The 21,260-nt window shown below is 39.1% G+C and overlaps 1 protein-coding gene across 1 annotated transcript in view; it reads left to right on the forward strand.

The window, feature by feature from the left end:
• Positions 1-21,260, forward strand: part of LOC139717035 (low-density lipoprotein receptor-related protein 1-like) — a 184,005-nt gene that overhangs the window by 94,795 nt on the left and 67,950 nt on the right. Inside the window, exons 43-62 of the mRNA XM_071628550.1 lie at positions 49-177; positions 1,428-1,661; positions 2,172-2,349; positions 3,239-3,443; positions 3,912-4,104; positions 4,534-4,659; positions 5,427-5,552; positions 5,852-5,968; positions 6,564-6,677; positions 8,215-8,379; positions 9,174-9,311; positions 10,134-10,259; positions 11,169-11,297; positions 12,207-12,326; positions 12,973-13,092; positions 13,711-13,839; positions 14,274-14,396; positions 15,740-15,945; positions 16,823-17,010; positions 17,969-18,018. Coding sequence (XP_071484651.1) covers positions 49-177; positions 1,428-1,661; positions 2,172-2,349; positions 3,239-3,443; positions 3,912-4,104; positions 4,534-4,659; positions 5,427-5,552; positions 5,852-5,968; positions 6,564-6,677; positions 8,215-8,379; positions 9,174-9,311; positions 10,134-10,259; positions 11,169-11,297; positions 12,207-12,326; positions 12,973-13,092; positions 13,711-13,839; positions 14,274-14,396; positions 15,740-15,945; positions 16,823-17,010; positions 17,969-18,018 — 2,916 coding nt within the window. The remainder of the gene's footprint in view (positions 1-48; positions 178-1,427; positions 1,662-2,171; positions 2,350-3,238; positions 3,444-3,911; positions 4,105-4,533; positions 4,660-5,426; positions 5,553-5,851; positions 5,969-6,563; positions 6,678-8,214; positions 8,380-9,173; positions 9,312-10,133; positions 10,260-11,168; positions 11,298-12,206; positions 12,327-12,972; positions 13,093-13,710; positions 13,840-14,273; positions 14,397-15,739; positions 15,946-16,822; positions 17,011-17,968; positions 18,019-21,260) is intronic.

The following is a 21,260-nucleotide window of genomic DNA, read 5'->3' on the forward strand; positions in this document are numbered from 1 at the left end:
AGATAATGACTTTGGAAATTATCTTCTCATTTTGTTTTTTATCTGCACGTAGCAGCTTAAATCCGTGCAGTGTGAATAATGGAAACTGCTCCCAGCTCTGCTTCTACTTGGGAGGCACCAACCACACCTGTGCCTGTGCGCACGGCACTGTCGCCGAAGATGGCCGCAATTGTGAAGGTAGGCGTCCTGTCTCTGCCTCGCAGTGTATGTTTTAGAAGTACATTGTACTCAAATCTCATGAAACATGTTGGAGCATTGTCAGAGCAGGGAGGTGCTGGAGAAGGAGAGACAACTATTGCTCTCCTTTGAAGTCATGCGCGGCACCACCGAGAAGTTATGCGTTCAACTACAGGTGTTACCCATGTGCTTTGACAAAAGAGAGCATCAATAATCGGGACTAGCGCTCTCACATCTAGAAATACTTGCCCCTTCTGCAATTCGCCCTCTCTTTCAATGTGATGGCAACAATGAATTTGTGTACCTTGAATTGGAGCAGCGAATCAAAATGCAGTGTAAAACTGACAATTTTAACAGCAAATAGTTTAAAAGCACACTGGAACACTCTTTAGCGGAGTACTTTATTTGAAAGATCAATTTATCCCAGATTAAAAGATAAAAAACTAACATGCGGAAATGTGCGCATTATAGAAAAATATTAATATGGGAGGCCCTTTTCAGGGCCACTCACTTACTCCAGAAAGAATACGTGGTGCACCGTGAAGCCTTCTACCACACAGAAAAATATTAGGTTTTTAAGAGGGCCTAATTTTCATTTCATTTTGATTTGCGCATTACGAAGAAACTAGAAATATATGTTTATGATATTGAATTCTTTCCTAAACTATTCTAAGTCAATTCGAGTATTTCATTTAAAATTTTACAGTGAAATAAAGCTGGTAATTCAATGAAAGGGGAAATGCGTTCTTCGTCTCCGAACTTCGTCTTGCAACTAGAGCGGTGCCGAGCATGACTTAAAAGCGTAGTGGAATGCTAAACATCCCATTGTAACGCCTTGAACCCAAACATGTGTTTGCATGAATTACGAAGAGTTGACACTCCATCTCTGTAACACCTCCCTGGTCAGAGGAAAGAGTAGGCCTAACTTGGTTGATGCTGCTGTATTGCCTTAGTCCTCATAGAACTGTCTGCATTCTTTTGTTTGCCTTTGCTCTGGCCACGACCATTCCTCCATTCATCTACTTCCTGATGTTGTCAATCCATCCTGTTTTCCTACTTCCTAGCCTGGCCTATTTTTTTCTACCTCTCCTTCTACTGTCATCTGAACAAGGAAGTTGCCCTTAAAGTTTTTGTGAATGTCAAATTGAGTCACTACGCGATCATTCCTGCTAGCTTCTTACTGACGCCTCTCATGTTTTTCTGTCTGACCATTCGCCCACTTTGCCCCCCCCCCCCACACACACACACAGAGCATGAGGCCTATATGCTCTACTCGGAACGGAATGTGATCAAAAGCATCAATGTGTACAACGCCTCGGACAAGAACCAGCCGGTCCAGCCGCTGACCAACCCAGAATTCATCCGCAATGTGATCGGGCTGGCCGTGGACTATGACCAGAGGCGCATCTTCTTTACAGACATCCAACTGGGCAGCATCCAAGTCATCAACATCAATGGGACTGGGCTCAAAACCATCATTTCTGGTGAGGATTGCCATGGAAACGAAGTAGAGAGGTTTTTAGTTTCTTTGTTTGTCTTAATACTGGAGCACAGCTTATTTGTAGAATCAAGGGCAAGACTATAAGCACATTTGCACGCAATTTTGTTTCAAATTGCACTTTTTTGCATTCTGGTTCACACTATACACAAGCAAGACTTAAGTTGTGGTCCAAATCGCACTGTTTCACAGAGAAAAGTTGCGACTCTAATCACATCGGTTGGAGCGAAACCATGAGCCTGTGTGAGTCTTGGTGTTTTACCTGACTTTGACCCAACGATCCCTTGCACCTTGCACTATGGGATATTTAAAAAAAACCACACACACACTCATCTCAGAAAATTATGTGTTTTGATTTTTTTCACAGGAGAAAATTTAGCTCATTTAGCATTCACATTCGTTTCAAAGTCTGTTGAGTTTTGATGTACAGTTGTTTGTCTAATATCTAGTAGTTGAATTTTATTAAAATCTCCTTGTGTGTTGTCGCGTTTGGCAGGTATTGGGTCAGCAGAAGGCATTGCGTACGATCCAGTTTTCAACTGGATCTACTGGACAAGCTATACCAATTCGTCCATCAGCCGTCTATCCCTGGACAACCCATCGAGAGCAGAGGCTTTGGTCAGACTGACCGCTGCTGACCATCCAAGAGGCATTGTCCTCTATATGTGTCTGAAGTGAGCTAATATTCATTTTTAATATGTTTATGTAGAGAACTTCAATGACAACACAATAACTGGTGCCACTAAAATCTTTAACCCGTTGAGAATGTTTCCTGAGTATACTCGGGCAGGGGTCTGTGGGAAATGTGTGATGTAGCAAAATCAGTCTGTCCTCAACGGGTTAAGGCAGGAATATGCATACACTGTCGCAACAAAATTTCAAGCTCCTTGGTACTTTTTTTTCTTTCTCTCTTTTGTTGTTGCATGCATTGTGTTGATGAACTCATTTTACTTCAGACAAAAAAGAGAGCATATGCAGTTATGAAATGAAGAAATACATGAGGTCATGAAACTTACGCGACTTAAATCTTCAGGCTGGATAGGAATTCAGTCCAGAGTAAATACCATATTCAAGTGGTGCTGCACCATTGATTAAAGGTGCATGTATATTAACAAGATTTGGTCTTGCACATGCATGACCAAAGGATAACAACAAGAAAAATTGTACTTGAGAGAACAATATCAATACACTTAACATTGATGCAAGGCTTTAACCTTTGTGTTTGTTTGTGTCAGTGTAGAAATACATCATTGAGCATAATATGCTCAAACAATATACGCACATACTTCACTCGTTGCAGACTAGTCCCAGTATACTCGGGCAGGTGTCTATGAGAAACATGTGTTAAAGCAAAATCAGTCGTCCTTTGGCTAAAGAGTATCATGTAAATCTTAGAATTATTCTGTAATACTTGATTATGACTTGAATAAGGAATACTAAAGTCATTCACATTTGTGTCTGTTGGCACAAGACAAGCAGAACCTATTATCACGCCTCTGTATCTGACAGTTGTATATTCTGGATGAACATTTTTTTTTTTTTCATGCTTTTATAACTTCACAGTTACATGTTCTGGACAAACTGGAATGAAGCTAACCCACGTATTCAGAGGGCAACACACGGCGGCAGCAATGTGACTGACATCATAACGGATAGGATCCAGATGCCTAATGGCCTCGTTATTGACCACAAATCTCGGAGGCTGTACTGGTCTGATGCCAAGCTGGACAAGATAGAACGCTGTGACTTTAATGGAAGCAACAGAGTGGTGAGTACCTGTCATCAGCTGTTTGTTTCCAAGATAATCTATCCAAATTTTTGTTTATTACCTTGTTTATTACCTTTATTACTATTACCTGTTTATTATCTTGAGTTCATTACCTCCGCTAAGGAGGTTATGTTTTTGCTGGCGTTTGTCTGTCTGTGTGCAAAATAACTCAAAAAGTTTTGAACGGTGAATAACCACTGAATTGATTAGTGTTTTAGTAGTAGATATGACACACAAAAAATCATTATCCCCATTTCTCTGTGACCACTGAAGCAAATCGAATGGGATTTTCTGCAGGATGTAGATAATAAGGTATAGTTTCATATCCTGAAATTGCATTTTGATCAATGTACTACTTTTAAGGTTATCGCTGCAAAAAGTCTGATTGTAATTTTTGGTAGACATATGGTAGTTTACATGCTGGAAAGTCAGTACACTGTTTTTACTAACACTTCTGTTGGTACACAGGTCCTCCTGATCACAGATCCCGTCCATCCCTTTGGTCTGGCTGTCTTTGAGGACTATGTTTACTGGACGGACTGGGTGCGGCGTGCGGTCATCCGGGTGGACAAATACACAGCAGGCGATGTCACCATACTACGACACAACATCCCCCAGCAGCCCATGGGCATCGTTGTCATGGCGAGAGATGTCAACAATTGTAAGTGACAAACATACCGCATCTCTGTCTGTCTTCGGATCTGATGTTTGTGGAGGAGTGTTATGTGGCTGTGTGCTGCTGTAATACGGGGAAGAGATATCATTGGTCCCACAGTCATCATGATGAGATCTCCTTTATTACAAATGTTATGCTGTGTGGTCAATGATGACATTATCCTTTCGTTATCTCGAAGAAATATGCAGCTTTATGTTCATCATGTCAAAATGAGTCAAGCAGAACAATGAAAATATATCAAGTGAATGCACACACACCTACCCTGTTTAAGATATAGGAATTCCTTTCTTCTGTGAAATAATGTAGCTTTGAAAATCCATCTAACATTATCAAGACTGAAAAATGATTTGCATTGTGAAAAAGTCTAATCTGTCAGCAAGGCATGTCACTGATTCTTTGTGTTTGTCCCCATAGGCACGGTTTATCCATGTTACTATGACAACGGAGGATGCGATGGCACGTGCACAGTCAACGTGAGCGGCCATGTCATCTGCAACTGTTCAGAGAGGCAGCAGCTGATTGATGAAACAAGATGTGTCAGTAAGTCACTTCTTTCTATTCAATGACTTGCTAATTACTTCTACACATACATTTCATTTTAATATAGAAACATCTTGTGAACTGGACATGTTTATTACAGAATGAAATTAATCTCGAAAGTGGCTTTTGCCACCAAGTTTCTTTTGTTTGTTTGCTTGTTTGTTTGTTTTTTTTCATCATGGCTGTATTCACAGTTTCCTGTCTTTTGTTTGTAACTGGAGAGGGGGGGGGGAGTGATAAACCTGTCTGTGTTTTCACATGTAGGTTGATTTTGAATGGCATGAATCTAAGCAAAGAAAATGGTAATACTGTCATTACTTTAAAAGTTAAATCAATAAACACAGTAAATCAGGTTAACATGTTTTCACAAAATAGCATTATTGGTTGCAACCTATTATATAGGTAAATATAATGTCATCAATTTACAAGTCTTCTTTCTGAATGTAAGACATACTTGTGTCTCCTTCTTTAGATTTCCTTAGTTATTATAACATTCTCTTTTATTAAACATGTTGTGGTTGAAGTTGTTGTTGTAGAGTTTGTACAATTGATCATGTGAGGGTGTTGGTTGTGTTCTATGCAGTACTGAGAACTGTCCAATTTTAGGCTGTGGTGAATAACGTTCTCTAGGCATATCAAACAAATTGTGTCTTTCATGAGTTGTTGTCATGAAATTCTAAAAAATTCACTGCTTTGATAAATTGTGAATATCCTGCACACTCTTTCACCCTTTGTAAGCCCATCCTCTGTTCTCTTCTTCCCATAAGCTACCGACACAAACTGCAACAGTGGCCAGTTCATCTGCCGCGACGGCTCCTGTGCGCTGTATGAGGAGAGCTGTGATGGGAAGTACCACTGTCAGGACGGATCGGATGAGAATTCTAACTACTGCAGTGAGTAGGCCAGTTGCATGCGTGTGCAGGGCTTGATTACTAGTATACTGATTAACATTTTACGTTGGTTGTTTCTGTCGCTAACTCACATTTTAGAACTATTAGCTCTTGAAGCTCTTTTTTTTTTCATCTGCAAATGACAAATAGTGGCTTTCATGTGTTCCAAATACACATTTTTTATTTCATTGTGTGTTGCTGGACTAGATTATACAGGGTTTACTTCTCACCACTGATGTTATGAAGGGTGGTAGCAGTCATGCGTGGAGGTTTTACAATGTTTGTCCCTTTTCTCCTGATAGATACAAGATTCTGTCGCGAGGGGTACATTAAATGCAACAATGGAAGATGTGTGTCGTCCAACCGACGCTGCAACGGCAAAGATGACTGTGGCGATGGCAGCGATGAAGAGAATTGCGGTAAGCAGGAAATGTCTTCACGCCTTGGGACATGTGCTGCATATTCAGAACAAATATTTCTGTAGCTCATTGTGTAACTATATCACTCAGCTTGAATCTCTAGCAATTGTGTCCAGCACATAAGTGAAGTCGATGTCAATTGAATATCTTGTGGTAATATTTTTGACAAGTGATGTGATGATTGTTGATTATTCTGATATGGTTTTCAGTCATTTCTTCATCATCTATGTAAGTTTTTTTTATCCGTCTATACAAACATTGATGTGGAAAATCTTCGACAATGTTCAATTCATTCATTGCCCCATGCACTATGAAGCTCTAGAGACTTTAACATGCTGAATACTTGGTGTAGCTTTGTGGTGTATCAGAATTTCATGTTACATCACACTCGTTGCCAAAGGATGGTTTCCCAAATGTTTCAACCTTTTCTGTGCCAGGGATTTCAGGCAGTGTGTACAATGAAATGGAGATTTCTGTGCCACAAAGCACTCAAAGGCTTAAAGGGGACACAAGAATTATTACATGTACATGTACATGTACTTCAGGCTATTCTGTTTGACTGAACATTGCATTCCACATCTGTGTGATTTTACAGGCTGCAATGAGAACCAATTCACCTGTGCCAATGGTGCATGCATTTCAGCTTCTAGTCACTGTGACAATCGGCTGGACTGCTCCGACGGCTCCGACGAACTCCTGACTACTTGTAGTGAGTTTTCTAAAGCTTCATTACTATCCTTTGTACGTTACAGGATACTCGCCATGAAAATTCTTGAAAGAGGGAAAAATGATTTCCGTTTGTGCCATTTTAGATCTTGCAAATAAGGTTGTCTTCATTTAAATGAGTTGAGTGGCTTCAGGTAAGGCTTATTCATGTGCATGTTGTATCAGAATGACCAGTGTGGATATCATTCAACATTAAGAAATTCTTTTGAACTGAGCTAATATGTTACAGGGGCTGTAGAGCCATAGGGGTTATTTCCCCTGTTTTGAGTCGGGGGGGGGGGGGGGATGGGAAACAGGAAAAAAAAATCGGACCAAAAAACAAATTGCAAAAAATCACAACACCCATGACTTTCTGAAGGATTCATCTGTACATATTTTCAAGTGGGAGGGGGACCCCGATCCACAGCCCTCCCCCCCCCCCTGAAATATGTTCTGTAGCCCCTGTGTTATGACTTAAAGCTGTATTTGATTTGCTTCTACATTTTAGAAGTACATGTACAAGATGGCAGTGAATAAGATACCAGGAAATATTGCATGAGTTAGGGCCAATATACGTGACCCGCTACAACAAAAGGATCCTAAAGTCGCTGATGGCCGAGCCAAGAAAATCGAGTTTGAAGTCACATCATCAAAATTGGTCAAAACAAATGGATTTCTATTTTTGGCATGATTTTGTCGTTTAATGTTTTGTCTATCATCTGCCGAAATTTCAAAGCTAAATGATCAAAGGAAAGGCAAGAAATCAGCATTTTTCTGGGCCATGATTTTCCGACTTTCAATGTAACAGAAACGTGTTCAAAGATTTGGATTTAGCGCCGCAGCTATACTCCACCCCTAACAACGAGGGAATGATCTTATTGGTCAGTGCGTAGCATCCTGATTACCGATTGGTCGTGTGTAGACTGCTGGCGCTAAGCTTGATTGAACATGGCTGAGGTCGCTAGGAGCATGCCTTCTATTGTCAAGCGATGAAAACTGCCTCGCCACCCCTTGATCATCATAGCGTCAGAAGGACAACTTTGAAGGCGTTTTTCTCGAAACTCTGACTTCCTCAACCGCTTGACATGCGCTAATAAAATCATCGATATCTCCGCAACCGAGTACTTTTATGAGTTGTGCTATCATATATAAAATTAAGTAGAAGAGTATGGGAATAATGTCGTTCCATTTTCAGAAAATTGTCCTCCCCGACTTTCAGATCCTTTTGTTGTAGCGGGTCACATATTGCATGTATCGAAGAGGGATAGATGAGCGCACTAGTACAGTAACAAGTGTTCCCGCACTCAGCAAGTTCTCGTGTAAGAGATGAGAGAGAAGACGGTGTATTATTGCATGGCCACTAACAGCAGTAGCCTGTGAGGAATTATGTTGGCCTTTGTGTTTTGTGCAATATGCTCTCATATTGCACAGCGAAAGTCGAGCAGATAAGAATACACGGTTTTAATGCACCGCTATTAACGTCCTGTGCAGATAATAATACTGGAAATTGAACTCTGTCTTCATCCCCTCTGCCTGTGTAGCTCCCATTGACTGCAAGGAATGGAGCAAGGAGATCTTCTTTGTGTTGACCAACTCTTCCACCTTCATCAACTGTCCCAACACCACGGTGTGCATCCATCCCTCGTGGAGGTGTGATGGAGCCAATGACTGTGGGGATGGTACAGATGAGCTCAACTGTGATGAAGGTGAGACCACTTAAATGGACACTGTTTTCTCCAGCTGTGTTTTGGCAAAACGTTGTATCTCAAATTTCTGCCAATTTTAGGTTTTCTACTTTTCTTACTCATTTATGCTTAGCCTCTCATCTGCCAAAATTTGTCCCTTCATCTCGATTATTTTAAGCCATTTGTAATTCTGGCTCAAAATGATGAGGCAAATCCACATATATATCATTTTGTTTTTTTAGATACATTGTTTTGCCAAATTAAAAGTCTTACACGGCTGCTATTCCATTTGGCAAAACTATGAACAATGTAACTCTTGAAATGCTTTGACATACTTATTGGGTTTAGGAGGTTTTGTGAAACAGCAGGTAGAGCATGTTACTTCTTGAGATCGGTGATTTTGTCAAAGCATGGCAGTCTGGCAGTAATACTTAGTACCACCTGCCTAAGCTTGGAGAAGATAAAATAATTTGGACGTAGATTTTGATAGTATATGAAATATTGTTATTTGAGACAAAATGACAACATCAGTATGTCATGTATACTGTCTTACTTTCTGTCTATGATTTTATAGGGAATATAATCCATGAGTTTGAATTTAATGTTTATATGATAGTAATGTTCTAGCGATATAGTATGGTCCTTCAAATGTTATGAAAGCCACAGCCATGTCCAATCACTGCCAGAGAATGGTTCTAAACCTATAGAATTCATATTGCTGTTGCTAAACTCTTCATTGAAGATAAATTACATCAAGCTTTCTATACCTCATTCTGATGCCCTGCCATCTGATTCTCCGGTTACCATGGCGATAGATGAGGGAGGGACTACCAGTGCACCCTGCACTGAAGATCAGTTCCAGTGTCCCAACGGTCGATGTATCCAGCAGTCTTGGGTGTGTGATAAAGAGAATGATTGTGAGGATAACTCTGATGAGGAACAACCACAGTGCTGTGAGTAATGTACTTGTCTTTATCAACACACACAATAATCCTTCAAACCAAAGAATACAAAACCAAAAGTAGAGACATAATATGATACATCTTACATCACAGGAAAGTCTGGCTTAAGTGTACATAACTATCTACTTGTTCCTACACTATTCTAACATTGTACTTTTGGTTGATTTTGAGACATTTCCTGTTCCAAAAAAAAAAAGTGTATATCTGTATATCTGTGAGTCTTAATGATCCACTTTGATTCCATTAAAATGTACTCAGCACACAGTTTGATAAAATTGTAAATTTCTTTGTCATGCTTCTGTGTCTATTCCCTTTGTGGAAAAATGTTAAAAATTGTACTTTGTACTGACAATTTTGACATACATTGTATGACAGTGCTGATGTAATTTCAACTGGCAAGGTAACTTTGTATGATTGCAAGGGAGAGGCCCTCTTTGTTAAGCTCTATACTGTAGACTTTATTTTGTCTTTGAAACTAAAGTCAGTGACACCTTGATTTACATGTTTAGATTGATTTTCCAGGAAGCTCTCATCATGTACTTTTTACATTCATGTAGGCCTACATGATGGGAGTACCTAAAAGTTGTCAAAATATTTTAACCTGAAATGATTTTTTTTTTCATCATGTGCAAAAGATTTGAATTTAGTCCTGCATTTTTTGTCCTATTCAAAATTGCCTTCCTACAATTGTACCTCTAGTTATGCCCAGTTTATGTGTCATAATGCCATACCTCCAAATCCAAGGGATTTAGATTAAATGGCACACCTGAAGTTTGAATAATGCTTTGTGTTTTGATTCATCATTGCTTCCAGCTAAGACCTGTGCACCCGGTGAGTATGCCTGTGCCAATGGTAACTGTATCCCTGAACCCTGGGTCTGCGACCGTGACAACGACTGCGGTGATAACAGTGACGAGAACGACACCCTCCATAATTGCTGTAAGTTGGAGATGTGTCTTTCTTTCCGACCCAAATGTAGATGTCGTGGGCTGAGAACCAGAAGGGTGCTATCACGTTCTATTAAGATATGAGCAGAGATAAAAATTTTATGAAATAAAAAAGTTTATTTAATCAAAAGTGGGTAGATTTATAAGCACATGGCACCCTTGTGGTTTTGAATTTTAACATTTTACTGAAAAGGAAAATGATTTATATATATTGTTGAGGTGATGGAGCTCTGCAATATGATACTGATAAAGCCAACAACAACAACAACAATAACAACAATACAACGATAACACCCTTCTGGTTATCAGCCGACAATGTGTGTTGATCAGAGTGAGGGTAGACATTCTGTAGAATCAGTATTCAGACAGACCACTCACTTCCACACAGTATTGATCAAACAAAATCCATATTCTCTGTATTGCAACATTTTTGCTGCAACAAAGTCATCCTTTTTTTGGTCTCCCTGGTATTCTTGATTTCATACATGTACATATATGTTAAGAACATATTGTCACATGTATGTTAGTTTGAAATCTGATGTAGTGATCACGTTGTGTACAGTGTAGAGACCTTTACCAAGAATCAATGTATTTCATTCAGTCTACATACTGTTTTAATCTCTTGGAGTGCAGAAGTGTATATATGCAAGTGATTGTTTGCATGTTTTGGGAAAATCAGTGTCCAAGAATCTGAGGATATTTAGTATGCAGTTTATAAACCTAGCTCATATTTAATCTCTTTTAGTTTGTGGATGTTAAACTATTGTTTTGTAGGATATCATTGCATTTATGGGGCAAATACAGTATATATCATGTTAGAAAAGCATAGATTTTATTTAGAGAGCTTTGGGTCTGTAGTAGATTGATAGTAAAAATCCATTTTTGTTTTCCTCTGTCACAGATAACAAGACATGTTCAGGTGGGATGTTCCGCTGCACTGCCCAGAGGAGGTGTATCTCGCAGACGTGGGTTTGTGACGGAGACAACGACTGTGGTAACAATGAGGATGAGCACCCGTCCTTGGGATGCAGTAAGTTTAAGCTTTAAAGTTGATTCTCGTTTAACAAACAGGGGTATTCATACATTCTGGTTTATGCAACAAAGTGAAAATTCAGGCCCCAAACATTATCCACTCTTTGTTTTTTTATTGGTGATTTGTTCATTTACAACAAAATTTTGATATACCAAAGAAAACTGCCAGTCCCAAGGACTTCGTTATAACGGGAGTTGACTGTATCTGATTTCTCATGCCCCTTTGTCATCCAGCATCTGTCTGTCTGATAGCCAGGGAGGAGAAGATTTTTATACTACAGCTTGCTTCTCTTTGTGTCATCTTCATAAATAGTTTGTGATGTGAAATGATTTTCCACCCAGTGGATATAAGTAGCAAGAGATAAGAAAGACAATGTTAACCCGTTAAGGACGGTTTGATTTTGCTACAACACGCATTTGCCGTAGACACCTGCAGGAGTATACCCGGGACTCGTCCTCAATGGGTTAAAGAAAAGAAGACAAGATGACCAGTTCAGTATGGGAGTGTGGTATACCAGATCCTAAAATGTAGGCAAGAGTGTCAGCATTCATGGCTTAAATCTATGATTATTTGTCTTAAACTCACCAGAAAAATTACTTTGATTTTTTTTTTCTTCAGTTGCTCCACATCTGTGAAACTCTCTACCAATCCTATTTTGAAATTGTAATAACCTTGATACTTTCAAATCTTTTCTAGCAACTTTGTGAATAATGTTTGACATATTGTGGGAGCCACTCGTGCCTTTGAATGTTCCGCAGATAAATGGTGCTGTATGAATGAATGTGTGTTCATTATCATCATATACAATTGTACAATGTATGCGCGTTTATGTGTGTGTATGTGTATGAACTGTACATGTATGAATTCAAAATCTATGTCTTTCTTTCCCTTTCCTGCAATTTGTAGATGTGACGAGGTGTAAGGATGAGGAGTTTGCTTGCGCCAATGGTCGCTGCATCCAGAAGCAGTGGACATGTGACCATGACGATGACTGTGGTGATGGATCGGATGAACCAGACACCTGTGGTGAGTAGAGAATAAACCCGTTAGGAGTTCACTCATGTGTGCATAAGTACAAATGACCTTTCTTTTCTCTCATAAGTTGGTTAGGCACTTCATTCGTTTTCAAAGCGACATAATACATAAGCTTGCCCGAAATAACATTCTATGGAATTCATCAGTTATGTTTAAACAAAGGATGAACTTGCGTAGACCAGGTGACCAGAATGGTCCGTCAATTTAAACCTGGGGAAACATCCATTTAACATTTGGAATTGAATATCATAACAATCTCTTTCTCTTGATTCAATTCAATTTCAGTTAATTTTTTTTCAGTTCAATTCATTTTGACTCATCCATTAAAAAACATTACAGGAAATTAAATGAAGGATTTTTACATAGATTATAAATGATGATGCTTTTAAAAAATGTGAAGAATATAAAATAATGCATGATAAATAATTAACTGAACAAACATAGAAAGTCAAACTGAAAGAAATAATTGTATAAAAACATGACATTAAACAGATTCAGTTGGCATGATGTTACAAACTCCAGAAATCTTGGTATTGCCAAATATGTACCACTCTTGCTGTCAGGTGGTTGTGCTGGCATGCTGGCTAACTGTATATGTGTTTATATCTAACTTCCATTGATCAAAATTACTTTCCAGAATTTCCAACATGTGGAAGTGACAAACACCGGTGTAACAATGGACGCTGCATTCCTCTTCAGTGGGTGTGTGACGGGGACAAGGATTGCCATGACGACTCAGACGAAATGGATTGCGAATGTAAGCTATTTCCAATGTTTTTGTGAATTGTATTTTGTGTGAGTACCCTTTAAGGTAAAGAATTGTAAGTTGTGATTGTCTGTAAGGCCCCTGACAAGGTACAAAATTGTAGTCACAAAGCAGGTAAATGTCATTGTGCTATCAACTTAAAGTTACCCAGGAGAGTTGTATCGATGTTAAATTTTTGTTAAAACTCAGGTGACCATCAAACCCACTTTGGCTTTTATTGCTTTAATAGTTTAATGAAGACATATTAACTTTATGCACTCACTACTGTACATGATGTACCTGCAAGCATTCTTCAGTTGCATAGAATTAAATAACATTAAAACCTTCTGACATTGAATCACATAAAATTTCTGAATTATTGTCGTCTACCCTCAAGACAAAGTTGTCTGCAGTATCACATATCAATATGATATTCTGACACACACAAAAATCACACCACAATATATCTCAACAATTCTTTATAATTTCAAGGCACTATGTTTCCATATCTCCTAGAGATATCACAGTCAGAGCTTTGCAGTCAGAGATTGATTTCTGAAATATCTATGTAATATCATGATTATAACATGAATGATTAAAGCATTGTGTCTCTTGTGTTTGAATGTCAAGCTTCTCTGAAGCCTAATAACTGCAGCAAGAACAACCTGTTCCAGTGTGCTAATGGGATGTGTGTGCCATTCTCTGCCAAGTGCAACATCTCCAACGACTGTGGTGATGGTTCCGATGAAATGAATTGCGGTCAGTGTTTGCAGTGATTTGTATTTTTCAAGTTGAAATTTTCTAGTGTGGTAGTTGTGCCTTTGAGAGTAAGATTTCATTAAACATGAATACATATTGAATGCAACTGCATGAATGTTAGAGAGAAAAATTACTGGTAATCGCATGGTGCAAATATTTCGTTATGGTTATTTTGGAATTTGAGATGATGGCCACAAAGTACATATCTTTTTGCTCAGTGTTTATCGTCTTCTTGGTATAAATCATTTGAAATATTTGTAAGAAGTATACTTGACCAATCATTTGGGTCTTTTGTTTGATTATTTTTCAGAAGAGTGATGACTGACTTCAGAGATCTCTCTTTGTCAAGAAAAAATGTAGGGAATCAAATTGTTTTTTTTTTAAAAAAGTGATTTTATAACTTTGTTTATGTTTTCTTCCTTGCGTCGACACAGATTGTGAAGTTGACATGCCGTGTTCCCAGGGCTGCTTGAACCATAACAATGGTTTCTGGTGTTACTGCACCCCTGGATTCCGGTTGCTGAATGACCACATGACTTGTGCCTTGGAGGCCAACCGTGAGTGCTTCATTACTAGGGTGTCCTCACCATGTACAATTGCATACCGGGCACAGATGATTCAAACTGACAATATAGACCAGGCTCTTAGAAGGCCTCTTTTTGACTGCAATTTGAATTGCAGAATGTTGGCCATAAATTTTGATTGCAAACTTGATAAAATCCAACTCAGTTTATGTGTAGTTGAGTGTGTTATTTCCATACAGAATGATGTTAACACATAAAGTCGCAACGCAACTCTCAAATCCAACAATATCTTTTTGCTCTTAGCAAATGAGGGTAACATTTTAGTTATCCTATATAACTGTTGAAGATTCCTGCCTAATTTTATTGAAAAAATATTTTGAGACAGAAATTGTACTTTCACTGTGGTCATTGATGTAATATGATGTAATTCACACTTGTACACTGAGAATGAGGGTGCTTTAAGGGTTTGTAGAGAAGACATTTTGCTTCTTTCCAATGGCTGATTGATTTTCATGCTGTAGGAACTCTAGGTCCCACAAGATCTGTTCTCTCCCCAGTTTATGCCAGATGTTTTTGGGACTTAAACTTTGAAGGCTTGCCCTATCTTAAATTAGATAGATAGATAGATAGATGACTGATATTTTATTTATTGCGAGATACAATGTATTCATGTCTCGCAGTCATAAGACTGAATTGCACAAAGAATTACAGAGTAAAAGAGACAACAATGGTTCCAAAACAAGTATTCATATCAAAGAAAGAGTGCAATACACACACACAAATAGAATGAGATCTTATCACAGAAAATATACTGACAGGGCAAGTTGTAAACAGTTCCCCAACATTACACCACAGCAGAGACACAGGTGATAAGGGTTCAGTATTCACTTTGACCCTTTTACTACCTCTCACACACACCCTTTTGCTCTATGTCACTTTCCCTCACTCTTTCACACAGGCTCATGCATACACACCAACACACTCACAAAAACGGTACATCATCAGTCCTGCTAATTTCATAATCTTGCTACACATCAGTGATCACAAACATATGCCATAGCCCCAAAACACTACTGGCCGAATGGGGTGACTAAGATTCTTCTAGAGAGATTATACAATGTACCTACTGAGTTGCATTGCACAGAAATTCTACTTTATTAATCAGAGGTCTTGAGATACAATGTATTCAATGGTGCATTGCCATTGTTTGATTCTACTTACACAATATTACTAATTCCTCAAGTGACAATTCTTTTTGATATATGAATGTATATTAGCACCAAAAAAGGTCCTAAAATTAAGATTTTATGACTAGTGTGAAATTTGTGGAATGGCTCAAATGACATCGGACATCTCTTGTTCTTGACTCCTTGTAGAGCCCAAGCCCCACCTGCTGTTCTCCAATCGCTACCAGCTGCAAATTGTCGGAGTGGATGGATCCAACTTTTCCCATGCCAACGTCAACGTGACTCACGCTGTGGCACTGGACTTTGACTGGAGAGAACAGACCATCTACTGGTCAGATGTCACTCAGCAGAATAGCAAGATCAGCCGGGCTAACATCAAAGAGGGCACCATAGAGGTAAAACTCAATTCTCTGTTTCACCATTGGCAGGCTGAGAAAAACATTGCACTCAATTCTCCCGATCGTATATAAATGTGAACATTTTGTCACTAACGGTTGGGTCCGAGTGCTGGCCATACGCTGCATGCAAATGAATAAGATGGTCTTATGCACCCACGCTCAACACACAGAGATCAAAGGGAGTCGCACTTATGGTCTTTACTTTTGCACTTCTGGTATTGCAGAGTTACTATGCATCAGGCACGGTTGGAGTGAGATGCAGTAATTGCATCTGGTTTTCCCTTTTTGTCATGACTGAAACATTGTCACTTCGTAATAGAACTGCATTTTCCCAGTTTATAACTTGATATTTCTTTTCCCAACATATAGCATTTTGCTGAGAAAATCTACTAAGTTATGGAAGTTTGGAGATAGAGATAGAGCTTTGTGTTTTTGTATGTATGATCAAATTAACAGAATAGAGCTCATGCTGTGCACGGGCACACGTTGTCGACACATTGTTACTGAAAGTAAATAGCTGTGGGGCTGTTTAAGTTTTTACAGTTATATAGGATGTCAGTGAGCATGATTATCACACGCTACAGTCATGCCCATATCTCTGAGTGGTCGTTAGTACTGATCATTTGCACGCGGTCAATGGTAAAAAAACTTATGCCCGCTGGGCATGTTGGGCAAAATTAAAGACTGCTCATGTGATATTGCTCTCAGCCAATCATTTGATTAGGATCCATATAACCATTTTATGATAATACATAGCATGATAACTACAGACTTGCAGTTGTTAGTGACAATTAGGGTCAAAATGGCAGTGAATTGAACATGTACCTGTACATTGAGTGCATTAAGTGCTATGTTTTGCCCCGTTTCTCCATAGGTACTGCACGACCTTGGGGTACTCAATCCAGATGGCCTAGCTGTGGACTGGGTGGGGCGAAACCTGTACTGGTGTGACAAGGGTCTGAATGTGATCGAGGTGTCCCGCCTGGACGGCAGGTATCGCAAGACTCTGCTCAAAGAGAACTTGGATGAGCCCAGAGCTATAGCTGTTGAACCGGGACGAGGGTAAGTAGTGAATGAAGTGACGGTCAGTCCTGTAAAGGTCTTCTACAACAGTGATGATGATGACGATGTTGATGACGATGACGTTGATGACGATGATGACGATGTTGATGACGATGATGATGACGATGTCGATTATGATGATGATGACGATGTTGATGACGATGACGATGTTGATGACGATGTTGATGGTGATGATGTTGATGACGATGATGATGAAGTTGATGACGATGATGATGATGATGATGATGATGATAATGATGTTGATGACGACGATGATGATGATGATAATGATAGTGATAGTAATGATAACAGTTTGCACCAAATGTGCAACAATCCGTCAAAAAAGCTGCTTATGACACTTAATGGCAGAAAAGAAATAAAAAAGAAAAGTATGTGAATTTGTTATTGCCATGTTAAAATATTTGTATATTGCAGTGATGTGTTGATATGTTTTTCTATCTTTTTTTTTTTTTTTGGCAGGTGCACTTTCAGATATTAATAGTAGCTGATATTATTAGTGGTTTTGTAGTTAACTAGTAAACATAGTTGTTGATACTCTATGAAATTGTCTTTGACAGCAGTGAGTGAGCAATACAAATGACTGAGAGAAAAACTTCCTGCAAATATGTGTATGGAAATGACCAAGCAAGTGTAACTCATGAATATGCATTTGTTGTAGAAAAATGATGGTAAAGATCAGTTCAGTGATGTTATAATTAGTTTTCAGACTGTGTGTGTTTTATATCCTCATCATATTTCTAATGAAAGAATGTTTCATCTCTCTTTCCTCAATTGGCAGTGAAAACATACCTCCAGATTTGTGTGAAACATATTCAGAACCATGATTTTTAAACAAATGAAATATGATATTAAAAAACAAGAGAATGGAAGTACTTCAGACTTTATTGAGCAATCACTGTAGGCCTACATTTGACATAGACTCCTTTCTTGTCCACAGTCTTTTGTTCTACACAGACTGGGGATCAAGCCCTCACATTGGACGTGCAAGTAAGTTAAAATATCTTTCCTCTCGTTAAGTGTTGGTGATTTCAGTATTAAAAGTAGTTCTGCTGGCAAACTCTGCATTGTCTCATAAAATCAATTTAGTTAACTTTATTTTCTCCCCTTGAGAGCATTCAATGATGCACTACTTGCAACATAGGATTGCTAACATGCAGTTTGATTATTATAGGTATGCACTGCTTCTCTGAATAATGCAAGACAATGACATCATCTTGAATTTTTGATAGGTTGATAGACTTAAAGTGACAATGATTAAAAGAATATGTGTAGTCAGTGGCATGCATTTGTCTTTGACTAGTTTGAGGAATTATGTGTCCAGTAATGCAGCTAAATGTGCTGATATTCCACTGGTATTGATTATGTAAAAAAAATCGAACTTTATGGAAAAGAGATGAATGTGACAGTAGTTATGCCATGAATGGATGTGAAAGTTTTTGTGCAGTGGCTTGTTCATGCAAGTTAGCTTCAGTCTGCTGTAGAGCACAGTAATCTGTACTTACACTTTATGATTCATGTCAGTGTAAACATGTTGTGAAGCCTTCATTTGTACTGTGAGTCCCTTTGCTTTGTTCAGCTGCAATATGTTATCTCACTGTCTCTCATCAATTTGGAGTCAGAAGGACACTAACTCTCTGGAGCTTGTGTCCTTCTTGTCCTCATGTGATCTTGTTTCTCTTGTGTGGTTCAGTTTTCTTGTGAATGTTACAGGTGTAATGCACTCACATGATTACAACTGCTGTAGGAGCAAATTGTGTCCTTATTAGCGGTGAAATGTAGGTACAGTTTACAAATAACATGTCTGCATGCACAAAAGGAATGTCATCGTAAAAGCATGGTAAATGTGGAAATGTATGTGTTGCATGGAAAGTTATGCCTGTTATGGTTTAGTGGGGGTAGGAGGAGCCACCCATGGGGGATGTTGGGGGTAGGAGGAGCCACCCATGGGGGATGTTGGGGGTAGGAGGAGCCACCCATGGGGGATGTTAGGGGTAGGAGGAGCCACCCATGGGGGATGTTGGGGGTAGGAGGAGCCACCCATGGGGGTAGGAGGAGCCAACCATGGGGGGTGTTGGGGGTAGGAGGAGCCACCCATGGGGGTAGGAGGAGCCAACCATGGGGGTGTTGGGGGTAGGAGGAGCCACCCATGGGGGATGTTGGGGGTAGGAAGAGCCACCCATAAAGGATGTGAGGGGTAGGAGGAACCACCCATGGGGGCTGTTGGGGGTAGGAGGAGCCACCCATGGGGTATGTTGGGGAGTAGGAGGAGCCACCCATATGGGGTGTTGGGGTTGGAGGAGCAACCCTTGGGATGTTGGGAACAGGGAAGAGCCCATGTACAGATCTGTAGGGGTGAGAGTAAAGGGAGCTAGGTGTAGCAGGTGCAGTGGTGTAGCATGATACAGCTATAATAATGATGATGATACGTGTTTGGTAATATGTTTTATTTGTAACATGCTTAACACAATGCTTCTAAGCACAGGGGGAAAGATGAGAGGAAAGGAAAGGAAAATGAAAATTGAGAGGCACAACATGTAACAAACATGTCAAAAATACAGATTACAAGTAAATAAAGAAGAATATGACATACATCAGTGTGTATCAGTAATTGGCGGGTAAAGTAATGAGATTTACTCTCAGTACATTGACTTTGGGGGCAGGTGACTAATTATGGAAAAAGGTGAGTTTTGGAAGTGACTTAAATGATTCTACTGATGGAGCTTCTGGTATATGAATGGGGAAATTATTCCATAACTTGGCTGCAATAACTGTGAATGAGCATTCTCTGTAGCGTGTCTTGCTGGAAGCTTTTGAAGGTGGGCAGTAACGTGGGAGTGTAGATGTCAAAGTGCAGAAGAAGTTGATTGATAGGATCGGAGGGAGATTATGTTCTGGACACATGATCTGGATGAGGGGGCTTGGTTGTTGATAGCTTTGTAGACAAGGAGGAGGAGATGGCATGCGAGCATGTCATGCATTGCCTGAGGGAATCCTGGGAAGTGAATGAATGGGGAAATGCTGGAGTCATCTGGGAATGTTGGTATTATTGGGTGTTGGAATGGTGTAAAACTAGCTGCAATATAGTCATGTACACAAAGGTCACTTTAACTACAATCTACAAACTATCAACACTTCAAAGCGTTCATGACAAGTAGTTTCCATGTAACACATATCCACCAGTTCTCAAGTTTCCATGTGCAACTACATGTAGAAATGGAGCCAGATTAACAAAGGGAGAATTGTGGTCATATGCTGGTTGTGTAGACGAAGCTGTAGTCAAGTCACCACTAAAAATGACTTTGCTTGATTAGATTGGGCTTTATTTTATTTTCCATGAGCAAATTATAATGTAATTACAATACACTTTAAGTTTTGGTGCCTCCTACTGAACACCCTGCCAGAGAAATAAGGAGCACACATTGTAATTCCTGTCATCCACTGCTCATGGAACTGGGTGTATGATATACACTACATACATCTGTATTGTATTTGAGATTACATTATTTCACAAGCAACAACTTAATACATAGTTCCAATATAAAACATTGATCAAGACAAAATGCTACCACATATGGGAGGGTCGTCAGTATGCCTGTATGTAAATGATATTAGTTTTCACATTGTTTTGGTGCTCCAGTTGATTTATTGTAGTTATTGGTGAGATACTAATTTCATGAGACTGATATGGAATTCATAAACACCAACATCGAATATAACAACAGAGAAAGTCTGTACATGTGACTCTTTCATCGCATGATTTCAATTTTGTTTGAATGTCCAATGCATGTGGTCAACTTTTAAGACAAGTGATGTTTGATGAATGATTTGTATTCATTTCCATGGAATGACCATCTCAACACCCTCTTCTTTAGATCATAATCTTATCAGGCCGCACACCATTTTTTCCCTAAAAAATATCAAGACTCTGATGATTTTTAAAGAGATAGAGCAGAAAAGAATACTCTTCTCAAAATGACTCTAAAGCATTGTTTCTTTTTATCACAAGTATCCATGGTACTTTCTTAAAATTGTAACACAGTAGATATATATTATAAGTGTGTTGAGGCTGATAGTCTGAAATGGATATCTATAACACACATTATCACACTTTTTCATGTGATCATGTTTAAAGAAATGCCTTTCAATGACATTAAGATGTTTGCTGACATTAACTTATTTTGAAGAATGAATGAACTGTTATTTCAATGTTTTTATCAGGCAGTTTTGCA

Source organism: Diadema antillarum, unplaced genomic scaffold (genome assembly GCF_040938485.1).
Source record: "Diadema antillarum isolate AM-2024a unplaced genomic scaffold, OU_Dant_1.0 scf00000071, whole genome shotgun sequence".
Classification (NCBI taxonomy): Eukaryota; Metazoa; Echinodermata; class Echinoidea; order Diadematoida; family Diadematidae; genus Diadema; species Diadema antillarum.